General features: G+C 42.3%; 1 protein-coding gene across 1 annotated transcript in view; it reads right to left on the bottom strand.

Annotated features, from left to right (window-relative positions):
• Positions 1-15,749, bottom strand: part of UGDH (UDP-glucose 6-dehydrogenase) — a 33,647-nt gene that overhangs the window by 1,880 nt on the left and 16,018 nt on the right. Inside the window, 9 exon segments of the mRNA XM_070757085.1 lie at positions 4,666-4,704; positions 4,706-4,732; positions 4,734-4,778; positions 4,867-4,884; positions 4,886-4,959; positions 7,029-7,162; positions 9,733-9,863; positions 11,265-11,359; positions 14,259-14,406. Coding sequence (XP_070613186.1) covers positions 4,666-4,704; positions 4,706-4,732; positions 4,734-4,778; positions 4,867-4,884; positions 4,886-4,959; positions 7,029-7,162; positions 9,733-9,863; positions 11,265-11,359; positions 14,259-14,406 — 711 coding nt within the window.

Below are 15,749 nucleotides of genomic sequence, written 5' to 3'. Positions count from 1 at the left end.
CTGCAAGCAAAAGGGAAAAATACACAAAATCAGTTGACAAAACATATCCTGTGTTCTTCCTGGCATGACAGCTGAGCAGTAATTAAGGTCAAAGTAAAACACACAGACAAAAATATTTCATAATGCACTTGGGGAAAAGGAATCCTCAATCTGAGTATGTTTTGGCAGTTCTGTGTTAGCAAATACTTCAGAAGAAAAGGATTTAGGGGTAGTGATTTCTGACAGTCTCAAATGGGTGATCAGTAGAAAAGCAAGTAGGATGCTTGGCTGCATAGCTAGAGGTATAACAAGCAGGAAGAGGGAGATTATGATCCCGCTATATAGAGTGCTGGTGAGACCACATTTGGAATCCTGTGGTCAGTTCTGGAGACCTCACCTACAAAAAGATATTGACAAAATTGAACGGGTCCAAAGACAGGCTACAAGAATGGTGGAAGGTCTTAAGCATAAAACGTATCAGGAAAGACTTAATGAACTCAATCTGTATAGTCTGGAGGACAGAAGGAAAAGGGGGGACATGATCGAAACATTTAAATATGTCAAAGGGTTAAATAGGTCCAGGAGGGAAGTGTTTTAATAGGAAAGTGAACACAAGAACAAGGGGGACACAATCTGAAGTTAGTTGGGGGAAAGATCAAAAGCAACATGAGAAAAATATTATTTTACTGAAAGAGTAGTAGATCCTTGGAACAAACTTCCAGCAGACGTGTAGATAAATCCACAGTAACTGAATTTAAACATGCCTGGGATAAACAATATCCATCCTAAGATAAAATACAGAAAATAGTATAAGGGCAGACTAGATGGACCATGAGATCTTTTTCTGCCGTCAGACTTCTATGTTTCTATGTTTCTATTAGCAAGTTGATTGAGAACTGCAATCACGGCAAAAGAATGTCTGTTTACTGCCAGAGTCTGAGTTATCTTCAAATGTCCAAAACTCACCAAGGTTTGCAAATAATGTCTCCCGAATCTGGGCTGAAGTAAGGGTGCTCACTTTTTTTTTGCAATAGCTACAGTCTGTTCATAAAGCAATTGTCCAAAGACTGGGTTTCCCCAAGAAAGCAGGGATGTTGGCTTAGAGAAAACCCTGGATCTGTTTCTCTGTTAAACCACAAACGATAACTCCTGCAAAGAACACTCCCGCAAATCTCCCCTTTTATGCATGCTGCAGAATTCCCTATTGCTCTCAGCTGTGATCAAGATCTCCTCCTATGTCTGCGCAACTATGTCTCCCCCTAATCCTTCACACACACACATTCAGGATTGGATCATTAATCACCCCCTCCTCATCCGACCAAGACAAGACCTTACTAGCTGGGGATTTCATAGACATTGCTGGGGCCTACACCTCCATCTCTGCACCACCTTCACCTTCAATCTCTCCTTCCCCCCTCACTGTCTGAATCCTCCAATAGCCACACAGGTCTCCGATGCTCGAACAGACTCAAAGTCTGCTATCAGAGGAGTTAGCTGTGATCCAACCACAACACCATGGGCTGATTTTTTCCCATTTCTGAAGAATGAAATCAGCATTTGAGGGGCTGCAAAGAAGAGGGGGGTGGTCAAATTCCCCAAAGCATCAGAGGGCAGGACAAGAAGCAATGGTTGGAAACTAATTGAGGAGAGAAGCAACCTGGAATTAAGGAGAGAGTTCCCCAAAATGAGGACAATTAACCAGTGGAACAGCTTGCCACCAGAAGTTGTGGGCACTTCATCACTGGAGGTTTTTAAGAAGAGACTGGACAGTCAGTAATCTAAAATGGTACAATTTCTCCTGCTTGAACAGGACTTCTGGTCCCTTCCAGCTCTATTCTGATTGAATCTTGAAAGGGCATTTTCTCTGTGATTACGTGCCAAACTGGCGGGGGGTTGCTACTTACAGCCGCTACCGTTGCGATGCGCATGCAGCTTTGGGTCGCCGGCATGCATGTGCATACGTCCCAGCGAGAATTTGCTTCTGCGCATGAGCAGGAAGCAAAATCTTGCGTGAGGACTTGTGCAAGACATTTCGGTGATTTTTTTTTGCTTCTGTGCATGCGCAGAAGCAAAAAAAATGCCAAAACCTCACTTGCGCACGCATCTCCATGCAAGATTTTGCTTCCTGCGCATGCTGGAGACCTCACCTACAAAAGAGAACCTGCAGTTCTGGAGATGTCACTTATAAAAAGACATTGATAAAATTGAACGGGTCCAAAGACGGGCTAAAAAAAGGGTGGAAGGTCTTAAGCATAAGGGCTAAAAAAAGGGTGGAAGGTCTTAAGCATAAAACTTATCACGAAAGACTTCATGAACTCCATCCGTATAGTCTGGAGGACAGAAGGAAAAGGGGGGACACGATCGGAACATTTAAATATGTCAAAGGGTTAAATAAGGTTCAGGAGGGAAGTGTTTTTAATAGGAAAGTGAACACAAGAACAAGGGGGCACAATCTGAGGTTAGCTGGGGGAAAGATCAGAAGCAACGTGAGAAAATATTATTTGACTGAAAGAGTAGTAGATGCTCGGAACAAACTTCCAGCAGGCGTGGTTGGTAAATCCACAGCATCTGAATTTAAACATGCCTGGGATAAACAGATCCACCGTAAGATAAAATACAGGAAATAGTATAAGGGCAGACTAGATGGACCATGAGGTCTTTTTCTGCCGTCAGTCTTCTATGTTTCTATGTAGATAACTGCGCATGCAGAAAAAAATGTGGCAGATAAACACTGGGGAACAATTTGTAACACAATTTCTGTTGAGTTTGATTTTTGTGCTTTTTGTTAGTCCGTCATGCTGGTTTCAAAACTGTAGTTGGTTTTCTTCTACCACGTCAATTTTTTCTCTGTACACCTTATGAGAATTATGAGGTTACAACATAGAAACATAGAAGACTGACGGCAGAAAAAGACTTCATGGTCCATCTAGTCTGCTCAGAATACTCTCCATTAACAATAACTCTCTGATGTCTACGCTTCAGCCAGCTTGAAATCCACTGAACTATCCAGGGATTAAGTCCAATCTTCACTAATTTATCTATCAGCTCTTTATGTGGAACCGTATCAAAGGCTTTGCTGAAGTCCAGATAGGCAATATCCACGGCACCACCTTGATCCAACACCTTTGTGACATAGTCAAAGAAATCAATGAGATTAGTCTGACATGATTTGCCTTCAGTAAAGCCATGCTGATTTGGGTCCAATAAGTTATTGTTTTTTAGGTGCTGATTTATCCTCTTTTTGAGTAGAGTCTCCATCATTTTAACTATAACTGATGTCAAGCTAACTGCCCTGTAGTTACCAGCTTCTTCTCTATTGCCCTTCTTGTGGATAGGCACAACACTGGACATTCTCCAATCCTCAGGAACATCTGTTAACAGGGATTGGTTAAACAAATCAGTCAGGGGGGTAGCAATGACAGATCTGAGTTCTTTAAGAACTCTGGGGTGGATGCCATCTGGACCCAACATGAGCATCAAATTGCATTTTTTACAAAGCCCTCTTGCTAACTTCCTGTAAAATCTTGGTGCAGTCAGTGATGAGCAGGGTGAGCGATTCCACCAAGATTTGAAGGTCATGGAGGCACGGGATCAAGGTAGATGGGATGTACATAGGATGGCTGACTATTGTTGGAGCATCAAGCGAGAACGCCCACAGATTAAACACTCCAGAAAAAGCTATAAGTGAAAAATTTTACTTTAATATGTGTAATTACCGTTTAATAAAAAAAACCAACTATTTGCATGAACACAATTTAACCTGCAGTAACTATTATAGCCTTTGTATGAATAAAATTATTCTTCGTAAACAATATATTTGCTAAGTTTTTTCCTTTCCTTTATTTATACAATTTGTACGACTTTCTGTAGCTTAAAGAGTTGACGTGATAGACAAAACCTGGTTATTTTTAGACCAAGAGGCCAAAAGTTAGATGAAAACAAGTCACAGATTCAAGACAACGAAATTGCTCTTCCCCATTGTAACTTATTCATTTCCCAGCTCGACAGACTTGTTAGTCTGCGGTGAGAATGAAACGTATTGCCATTGCTCCTTATATAGAGCGCTGGTGAGACCACATTTGGAGTACTGTGTTCAGTTCTGGAGACCTCACCTACAAAAGATATTGACAAAATTGAACGGGTCCAAAGACGGGCTACAAGAATGGGTGGAAGGTCTTAAGCATAAAACGTATCAGGAAAGACTTCATGAACTCAATCTGTATAGTCTGGAGGACAGAAGGAAAAGGGGGGACATGATCGAAACATTTAAATATGTTAAAGGGTTAAATAAGGTCCAGGAGGGAAGTGTTTTTAATAGGAAAGTGAACACAAGAACAAGGGGACACAATCTGAAGTTAGTTGGGGGAAAGATCAAAAGCAACGTGAGGAAATATTATTTTCCTGAAAGAGTAGTAGATCCTTGGAACAAACTTCCAGCAGACGTGGTTGGTAAATCCACAGTGACTGAATTTAAACATGACTGGGATAAACATAGATCCATCCTAAGATAAAACACAGGAAATAGTATAAGGGCAGACTAGATGGACCATGAGGTCTTTTTCTGCCGTCAGTCTTCTATGTTTCTATGTTAAAGAAAACATTGATTTAACTAGAAAGAGTTTGTTGTGTTTGAGAGCCGGGTGAAAACACTTGGTTGGTGAGCATAAGAACGTAAAGAGATCACACCTGGAACCCGATTCCTTGAAGCTGATGATGAAGATCATCCCAGGACTCTCCGGCCATCGAAGATGAAAGGCCGGTTTCAGCATTTTCTTGTGGATGCGTTCATAATCCAGCTCCTGCAAAGGAGACCCAAGAGAATGTTTCAAACGACGGGAACGAGTCGCGTTGGACACCCTTTTACGTAGAGCTTTTCACGGCGTTTACCTTAAACATGTCCCACTCCCGTGCAAATGACGAGAGCGTGGGCCTCCTCGCAGGCTTCGTACGGGTCCTTACTGATGGTGACCAGCCGCGAGACTAAAACGGGGAGAGAGAGAGAGAGGTTGGCGTCAAGCCGTGAGCACCCGTTGACCTAACACAGTGATGGTGGACCTTTATCGCAAAAGGTGACATGGGTTATGGGCGCAGCGGAAGCGTGCTGGGCCCATAACCCATGTCACCTTTTGCGATAAAGGCGGAGGTCGACGGAGTTAAGGAGTCCAGGCAGCGTAAATCAAAACAAGCATTTCTTTATTATAAAACTGAAAACAAAACAGTGCCACGAGAGACACATAATCTAAGCAGCTTAAAGCATGGCGTCCAGAGAAGAACAACAAGAGAGAGAAGATGCTTTCGTAAGCAGGCGGAAGTGATATGTGGGATGTGAGGTAGATATGGGAGTGATTAATAGCAAAGGCACACATGTTAACTCTTTAATTACTGAATGTCTCTGTGGCTGGCAATTTCCAGCGTGGGCAGTTTTGGGGTGCCCAAAAAGTGTGTGTGCGATAGCGCATGGGCGCGTATCCACACCCATAATTCAGTGCCCCCACACCCATAATTCAGTGCACCCACATGCTCTGCCCCCCTGTGCATGCGTGCATAACCACCCCGGCTGCCCAACCCCCATAGTGGGAAATCAATTCTTTATTGGTGTTAGCAGCCCCGAGTCTTCGGAGAGGGGCGGCATACAAATCTAATAAGTAAGTAAGTAAGTAAGTAAGTAAGTAAGTAAGTAAGTAAGTAAGTAAGTAAGTAAGTAAGTAAGTAAGTAAGTAAGTAAATAAATGAGTAAATGAGTAAATAAATGAGTAAATAAATGAGTAAATAAATAAGTAAATAAATAAATAATAAATAAATAATAAATAAATAATAAACAAATAAAATACATACATACATACATAAATGTGCGCACAACCACTCCGCGCTCCCCTGTGCATGCGTGCACGACCCAGCCTGCGCCCTGTTTTGGGCCTACCAGGCCTCCCTGAAGCCTCTGTGGGTCGGAAATGGCTCATTTCCAGACTTCTAATAGGCCTGCTAGGCCTGTTTTTTGCCCTCCTGAGGCGTTCTTGGAGCCTGAGGAGAGCGTAAATGGCCTCCACTGCCCCCCGGAGGCCAAAAATGCCCTCCCAGGGCCTCCACATAAGCCCTATATTTACCTGGCATCCAAAATGACTTTGTGGAGACTCCTGGGAGGAGAGCAGTATTGGGCTGCCTCCGATACGCTTGGGATCGCCGATCCGGTAGCGGAAACAGTGTTGCGTGTGCATCTGCGCATCCCCGCCTTCCCCCTTCCCATGCAAGAATTTGCTTCCACGCATTGCCCAGAAGCAAAGAAATGAGCAAAACATGGTGATTTTTAGTTATTTTTGCCTTTCTTTGCTTCTGTGCATGCGCGGAAGCAAAGAAATCGCTGAAATCTCCCGAGCATCTTCATGAGGGATTTTGGCAATTTTCACCGATTTCTTTGGTTCTGCGCATGCGTGATTGCAAAATCTCATGTGGGGGTGCTTCCTTCCTTCCCTTCCTTCCTTCTTCCTTTCCTTCCTTCCCTTCCTTCCCTTCCTTCCCTTCCTTCCTTCTTCCTTTCCTTCCTTCCTTCCTTCTTCCTTTCCTTCCTTCCCTTCCTTCCCTTCCTTCCTTCCTTCTTCCTTTCCTTCCTTCCTTCCCTTCCCTTCCTTCTTCCTTTCCTTCCTTCCATTCCTTCCTTCCCTCCCTTTCCTTCCTTCCCTTCCTTCCTTCTCCTTTCCTTCCTTCCTTCCTCTCTTCCTCCCCAATAGCACTTATATACCATTTCACAGTGCTTTACAGCCCTCTTTAAGTAGTTTACAGAGTCAGCCTATCACTCCGAACAATCTGGGTCTTCAATTTACCCACCTCGGAAGGATGGAGTCAACCTTGAGCCTGAAGACATTTGAATTGCCAAATTGGCAGCCGGCAGTCAGCAGAAGTAGCCTGCAATACCATACTCTAACCACCGCGCCCCCGTAGCGCAACATCCTGATTGTGTTTAGTGTTTTTGTTCATCTTGCTTATTTTCTGTACAGGCTTTTCTTCCCTGTCTGAGATTCGAAAACGTTTTCAGAAAGCTCACCCCCACTCACCTTGGTCATCCTCGGACACACCCGGGTGAGAAAGATCCAGAATGATTTGCTCTTTCAGTACTTTGGGATCATAGATATGGAGCCTGGCACCTTCGTCCATTAAGTATTTGCTGATGTAGATACTGGACGATTCTCTAAAAATAAAACGTATACAATATCCTGAAGTCCCTACAGCAGTTAACCAGCATCTACACTTTGATTTAGGACAGTTTGTTTATTTATTTATTTATTTATTTATTAATCAGATTTGTATGCGGCCCCTCTCCGCAGACTCGGGGCGGCTCACAGCAATAATAATACAATGTAAACAAATCTAATATTTAAGTTAATTTAAAACCCCAATTTAGAAACCAATCATACATACTAACATACCATGCATAAATTTTATAAGCCTAGGGGGGAGGGAAAGTCTCAATTTCCCATGCCTGACGACAGAGGTGGGTTTTAAGGAGCTTACGAAAGGCAAGGAGGGTGGGGGCAACTCTGATATCTGGGAGGAGTTGGTTCCAAAGGGTCGGGGCCGCCACAGAGAAGGCTCTTCCCCTGGGTCCCGCCAAACGACATTGTTTAGTTGACGGGACCCGGAGAAGGCCAACTCTGTGGGACCTAACTGGTCGCTGGGATTCGTGCGGCAGAAGAGGGTCCCGGAGATATTCTGGTCCGGTGCCATGAAGGGTTAGGTTGAAAAGGCAGGCAATGGTTATCAACTTATCAAAACAGATGGGTATTAGACTAAGCACCACTGAATGTGATGAGATTTACTTCTGGGCAAAGCACTGAGCACTGTACCTAACATAAATTCTTTGTAAGAAAAGAAAAGAATGAAGGAAAGGAAAGGAAAGAAAGGGAAGAAAAGAAAGGAAGAAATGAAAGGAAAAGAAAGAAAAGGAAGAAAGGAAAGGAAAGGCAGAAAGGAAAAAACGAAAGGAAAGAAGGAAAGGAAAAGGAAGGAGAGGTGGAAGGAAGGAGAGGAAGAAGGAAGAGGAGGGAAGGGAGAAATTGAGGAAATAAGACATTTTAAAGAGGAAGGAAGGGAAGAGAGAGAGAGGGAGAGAAGAGGGATGGATGCCCACATCAGCAAGAGAAATGGAGGAAATAAATGTTTTAAAGAGAAAGAGTGAAAGAAGGAAAAAAAGGAAGGAAAGGAAAGGGAGAGGAACAAGAGAGAGATGTAGAAAGAAATTGTTGACCTTCCAATTTAAACTCTATCCATTTTTTAATCTATCCTCCATTCATTCATCCATCCATCCATCCCTCACCTATCACATTTCTAATCTAATCTTAGCCCACTGTAGTTTTTACAAAAAAAGACATTTAGAAATCAAAGAAGAATTATTAGTAGTCAAATAAAATGAAAAGTACAGCAATAGAAATTAAAAGTACAGCAATAGAAATAAGGATACATGTACCTGCTCCCCCCTATAATCACTTCTAAAGTTTATACTTTGGGGAGGAAGGGGAGGAGAAACCCCACCAAGACCCTTGCTTACTTCAATCTTGGGGATGACAAAGAGAATGTCCTTTAAACTGTAAAACTAGGGATTACTGTTTAATCATATAACTGAATGCTCTGTTAACCACAAGACCATAAACAGAGAAAGGTACCGTATTTTTCTGAGTGTAAGACACATCTGTTTCCCCTCTTAAGAGAGGGTGAATATCTGGGTGCATCTTATACACTGAATGTAGCCCCACCCAGCCTCTCAAATGAACTTTTGTAGGCTGAAAAAACAGCCTCTCGAATGGAGCTTTGCAAAGCTGAAAAAGTAACCTCTGAAATGGAACTTTGCAAGGCTGAAAAAACAGCATCTGAAACGGAGCTTTGCAAAGCTGAAAACAACCTCTCAAGACTGTAAAATTGCGGAATGCCAATCTGTTTCAATAAATGACTATTAGAATTAGAGATATTTCACTCAGGGAAGGGTAAAGAAAGGAGGAGAGGAAGTAGAAAGGTAGGAGGAGATAACAGTGTTACTAACTCATCAACTGCAGTGATTCACTTAACAACAGCGGCAAGAACTGTTGTAAAATGGGGCCAAGCTCACTTAACAAATGTTTCGTTTAGCCACATAAAATCTGGGGCTCCATTGCAGTCCTCAAATGAAGGACTAACTGCAATCCCAACCCACTTCTGACTTACACTAACCCGGGTCCAAAGATGGGCTACAAAAATGGTGGAAGATCTTAAGCATAAAACGTATCAGGAAAAGACTTCATGAACTCAAGCTGTCTAATCTGGAGGACAGAAGGTAAAAGGGGGGACACGATCGAAACATTTAAATGTGTTAAAGGGTTAAATAAGGTTCAGGAGGGAAGTGTTTTCAATAGGAAAGGGAACACAAGAACAAGGGGGCACAATCTGAGGTTAGTTGGGGGAAAGATCAGAAGCAACGTGAGAAAATATTATTTGACTGAAAGAGTAGTAGATGCTTGGAACAAACTTCCAGCAGACGTGGTTGGTAAATCCACAGGAGCTGAATTTAAACACGCCTGGGATAAACATAGATCCATCCTAAGATAAAATACAGGAAATAGTATAAGGGCCGACTAGATGGACCATGAGGTCTTTCTCTGCCGTCAATCTTCTATGTTTCTATGGTCTGCCGTGTCCCCATTTACCATGGGCTACGCTCCCAATGAAGGTCAGTTGCTGGTGGGGAATGTGTTGGCCAGGCCTGCGGCTCGAGTTTCCCCTCCCTTTTACCTGGTATCTCCTGTGTCCTTTTTGAATGCGAATCCCAAAATAGCAATCTTCTTATCGGTGACGGTGTTGAAGAGACTATCGATGATCCGGGAAGCAAATCTCCTTCGTTGATAGTCATTCATGTCAATCACCTGTCATTATATGTGAAAAAAAAGAAAGGGAGGGAGAGGGGGGGGGGAGAGAGAGAGAGAGAGAAAGAGAGAGAAAAAGAGAGAAGGCCCCTTCTTTGTAAACATCAAATGAAATTCATTTTTTTTCTTATAATAATAACAACAGAGGTAGAAGGGACCTTGGAGGTCTTCTAGTCTAACCCCTTGCTTAGGCAGAAAACCCTACACCACATCAGACAAATGATTATCCGGCATCTTCTTAAAAACTTCTAGTGTTGGCACATTCACAACTTCTGGACGCAAGTTGTTCCATGGATTCATTGTTCTAACTGTCTGGAAATTTCTCCTTAGTTCTAAGTTGCTTCTCTCCTTGTTTAGTTTCCACCCAATGCTTCTTGTTCTACCTTCAAGTTCTTTGGAGAATAGCCTGACTCCTTCTTCTTTGTGGCAGCCCAAGATATTGGAAGGCTGCTATCATATTGCTATTCCGGTCTTCGGGAAACCTGTTAAGACCTGGCTTTTCTGGCAGGCCTGGAATTAGGATGGACCGCAAGTATGTATGTTTTTTCAGGATATTATTGTTTTTTATTGTATTGTGGATTTTATTGCTATACTTTTATTGCTGTTGTATTTATGGTTACTGTTAGACACTCTGAGTTCTTTATGGAGTGAGCTGCCTACAAATACAAATAATAAATAAAATAAATAAATCATGTCTCCCCTAGTCCTTTTCATCAGACTAGACATACCCAATTCTTGCAACCGTTCTTGATATGTTTTAGCCTCCAGTCCCCTAATCCCCTTGGTTGCTGTTCTCTGCACTCTTTCCAGAGTCTCAACATCCTTTTTTGCATCATGGTGACCAAAACTGAATTTATTTTATTTATTTATTTATTTATTTATTAGATTTGTATGCCGCCCCTCTCCGAAGATGCAGTATTCCAAGTGTGGCCTCACCAAGGCCTTATAAAGTGGTATTAACACTTCATGTGATCTTGATTCTATCCCTCTGTTGATGCATCCTAGATGTCAGGCCGAAGTCTTTGTATGGAGTTAGAGAGTTCAGCCTGACACAACACAAGGGGGGATGGGAGGGGTAGTGAGTAGTCAGAGGGGAAGGTTACTAAACACAACCAAAGATTCCTTTCTCCAAGCCAAGGCCACCGTTTGTTCTGCCTCAACTGAAGAGAAGAGGAAGTTGATAAGCCCCTGCACACAGACTGGCTCTCGTGATGAACTTGCGGGTATGGGGGATGTAAGATGAACCTTAACCAAGGTGGGACTCTTGAATGGACACGGACACGCACATAACACACACATACACACACTGTAAGATCTTTGGTGCTCTCTGAGCTTGGTTGTTTTCTTGTGGATGTTTCCTTACCCAACTAGGTAAGGATCAAGTTCCCTCCCAAAGCCCACCTGTTGCCAATAGCGAGCCACTTCAGATAGGTTCAAAGCCTCACAAAGATAAACCAAATTCAGAACATCTTTTTGGAAACAGCTCCCACCAAATCCTGCAGGGGGAAAAACAGAAATTAGGTCCCGATTCAATGATGATGTTTATTATTATTATTATTATTATTATTATTATTATTATTATTATTATTATTATTATTTTCAAGTACAGTGTTCCCTCAATTTCCGCGGGAGATGCGTTCCGAGACTGCCCGCGAAGGTCAAATTTCCGCGAAGTAGAGATGCGGAAGTAAATACACAATTTTTGGCTATGGACAGTATCACAAGCCTTCCCTTAACAGTTTAAACCCCTAAATTACCATTTCCCATTCCCTTAACAACCATTTACTCACCATTATTACTGGTATTCACCATTGAATAAGACACTTAGTAATCCTGATATTTATAAACATAATTATTTATTAACAATTTTTGTTTGTTTGTTATTTATTTGCAAAAATTATTAGTTTGGCGATGATGTATGACGTCATCGGGCAGGAAAAACCGTGGTATAGAAAAACACCCGCGAAGTATTTTTAAATTAATATTTTTTTGAAAAACTGTGGTATAGGCTATTCGTGAAGTTCGAACCTGCGAAAATCGAGGGAACACTGTACTTCCAATGACGGCATTTTCCCCTTGTCCGCCTGGGGTGAACAGATTTTAAGAAATATGAGGGGGTTTTTTCTGTAGTTGCTCCACAATTGTGGGACTGTCCGAATCAGCCTTTCCTTAAATATACTTGTGCCATTTAATACAATATCCCATTCAGGTGGCGGTTCTGGTTTCCGTCGCTGGGGCTTCGCGTATCCACAGTGCTAAAGCAAAGCTTTTGCGCATACACTGAGGCAAAAAAAAAGATGGCGGTGCTTAGGGTGCCGATGAAAGAACTGGCTAAGGTCATGGCCAGGATGCCGTTACATTATTATTATTATTATTATTATTATTATTATTATTATTATTCATCATCATCATCATCATCATCATCATCATCAATTAGATTTGTATGCCACCCCTCTCTGGAGACTCGGAGTGGCTCACAACAACAAAACAGTACAAACACAATGGTTAAAACAACTTAAAACCCTTAATATAAAAAACAATCATACATCTCATACAAACCATACGTAAAGCGGAAACGGCCCAGGGGAATCAATTTCCCCATGCCTGACGGCAGAGGTGGGTTTTAAGGAGTTTGTGAAAGGCAAGGAGGGTGGGGGCAATCCTAATCTCTGGGGGGGGAGTTGATTCCAGAGGGTCGGGGCCGCCACAGAGAAGGCTCTTCCCCTGGGTCCCGCCAGACGACATTGTTTTGTCAACGGGACCCGGAGAAGGCCAACTCTGTGGGGCCTAACCGGTTGCTGGGATTCGTGCGGCAGAAGGCGGTCCTGGAGATATTCTGGTCCGATGCCATGAAGGGCTTTATAGGTCATAACCAACACTTTGAATTGTGACCGGAAACTGATCGGCAACCAATGCAGACTGCGGAGTGTTGGTGTAACATGGGCATACCTAGGGAAGCCCATGATTGCTCTCACAGCTGCATTCTGCACGTCTGGAGAACCAGTCTCTATTTTTACTACCGGTTCTATAGAACTGTCCGAACCCAACTCTGAGCCCAAGGTAGTCCTTGACTTACAACAGTCCCTGTAGTGACCATTCAAAGTTACAGCGGCATTTATATCTGTTTTTCACACTTTCAAACTAACTCATATTTACGACCGGTCGCAGCATCCTGGGATTACATAATTTCCCCTTTTTGACAACCTTCCGACAAGCAAAAGTCAAGGGGGAGGCCAGTTCACAACTTGTGTGACTAACTTAACAATGGCAGTGATTCATTTAACACATGTGACAAGTCGTAAAAAAGAGCAAAGCTCACTTAAACAACTGTCTCGCTTAGTGAAAAAAAGATTGGGCTCAATTTTGTACCTGAACTAGAGAAGTCAGGCTTATATAGTGTAGATTTTGTTGACTTTCAGAACGGCCTAGAAATAGTTTTATATTGTATTTTTCAGAGTATAAGACACACCTTTTTCCTCCCTAAAAGAGGCCAAAAATTTGGGTGTGTCTTATACTCTGAATGTAGCTTTTTTTTAAAGTATTTTTTCAGCCCTAACCAGGTGCTAACAATGTTTCCAGCTCTTACCCATTTGCAAGCTCTTTCATTGTTACTCTTTGCAAAGAATGTTTTCCAAGCCCTAAGTCTTTGCAGGGTTTTTTTCATTGCTCCACTTTCTCAGAATATTTCTTTCCAGCCCTAACCAGGTGCTAATGATGTTTCCAGCTCTTAACGTTTGCAAATTCTTTCATTGTTACTCTTTGCAAAGAATGTTTTCCAAGCCCTAAGTCTTTGCAGGGTTTTTCCCATTGCTCTACTTGTTCCAAATGTTTCTTTCCAGGTGCTAATGATGTTCACAGCTTGCAAGTGCTTTCATTGTTACTCTCTCCAAATAAGGTTTTTTTAAGCCCTAACTAGTGAATAAAATAATGTGCTGAAGCTGACCAGACTAAGGATGCTAGCCAGATGAATATCTGATAAGCAGATTACTTTCTCTATTTTCCTCTGCAAAAACTAAGGTGCATCTTATACTCCGAAAAATAAGGTACATGTAAACAACCTTTATAAAAATCGTAAAAGAACAAAACGAAGGATACCTACCGGAAATACAATTATAAAAAAAAAATCTAGATTCTGCAGAGCTAGATAAATTGACTATTGAACTGAAGAAAAAAGAAAACTTGGAATATTATAAACCGTGGAATTTGTTGCATGAGTGCCTTGAAAGAAGTAAATAAAATAATACGTTAAACATTAGCACTATTATTAATACTAGGATAGTAAGGACAAATGAATGTATCTTATACTCTGGTGCACCTTATACTCCAAAAAATATGGTAAAGTGCTTCATCCTCGGATCTCTCACAACTACAACATCACCGCTCTTCAGAACCTACCGACGCTGGCCTTCAAAAACTTGTTTCCAATTCTTTGGTCCATTCCGATGGCTCTGGCCACCTCTTCGACATCAGCGCCCGTGGCTTCACACAGGGCACTGATGGAGTTGATGCTGGAAATTCTCTGAGCAAGGAAAGCGTTGGCTGCCTGAAGGGTTGAAACCAAGAGAAAGCAAAGCACAAAGTTATTTTTGGTTGAGACCCAGGAACCAGGCAACGAAGCTCAAGAAAAGACAATGAAACTGACCTTAGATCACTAGCAAGTATTGGATTCCTACCAATGTGCTTGACGCCATTGCACCTGCAGCATAAATGGAGCTGTACGCGTAGCTCCAGGTAACCGGTGGGCAGGCGCGTGCGCCTGCTCCAGATTTGACTTCTGCGCATGCATAGGAAGCCAAATCCCACGCAAGGATGCTTACATGTGAGATTTCATCGTTTTTGGTATTTTTTTGCTTCCATGCAGCAAAAAAATGCCGAAAATTGGTGAAATCTCTCTTGCACACATGTCCTCGCACAAGATCTGGCTTCCTGCGCATGCGCAAAAGCCAAATTTCACGCAGGCATCCGCCCACCTGGTGTGATTTGAACTGATGAACTACAGCCACCAGTTAGCAGAAGCAGTACTGCACTCTAACCACTGCACCACCAAGGCTCATATTTTTGGGGGCTTATTACAGCTGGGAATGAATATAATTCACAGTCGTTAAAATAAAAGAGGTTTTTGAGACGCCGTTTGTGCTGTATTTTTTATCGGGAAGCTTAGGTCAGAACATTGGCACATATCTGCGAGACCACCTTCTGCCGCACGAATCACAGCGGCCGGTTAGGTCCCACAGAGTTGGTCTTCTCCGGGTCCCGTCGACTAAACAATGTTGTCTGGCGGGAGCCAGGGGAAGAGCCTTCTCTGTGGCAGCTCCGACCCTCCCAGAGATTAGGACTGCCTCCACCCTCCTTGCCTTTGGTAAACTCCTTAAAACCCACCTCTGTCGTCAGGCTTGGGGGAACTGAGACATCCCCCCCTTGCCTATGTAATTTTGTGCATGATATGACTATGTGTATGTATTTTATCTATTGGGGTGTTTTTTTTTTAAGACTTTGTAATGTAAAATTGTTATTTTAGATTTTAATTATTAGATTTGTTACCATGTATTGTTTTTATCACTATTGTGAGCCGCCCCGAGTCTACGGAGAGGGGCGGCATACAAATCTAAATAATAATAATAATAATAATAATAATAATAATAATAATAATAATAATAATAAATAATCTAGTGAAAACCGACTCTGAAAAACTCCATGCGGTTTTCACCTTTATTAAAAATAAAAGATTTTCTACTTTCTCAAAACAATCAGCTACCTGGTCCAATCACTGTGCAGACTGACAACTAGGTAGCATAACTCTGCCTTCTTGTGAGAATGTCCAACTCTCATTGATGTTGGGACTATGCCTGCCTTCAAAATGATTCAGAGGTTTTGCATCTCATAAAG

Source organism: Erythrolamprus reginae, chromosome 7 (assembly GCF_031021105.1).
Source record: "Erythrolamprus reginae isolate rEryReg1 chromosome 7, rEryReg1.hap1, whole genome shotgun sequence".
Classification (NCBI taxonomy): Eukaryota; Metazoa; Chordata; class Lepidosauria; order Squamata; family Dipsadidae; genus Erythrolamprus; species Erythrolamprus reginae.
This window is presented reverse-complemented; position numbering and strand designations above follow the sequence as displayed.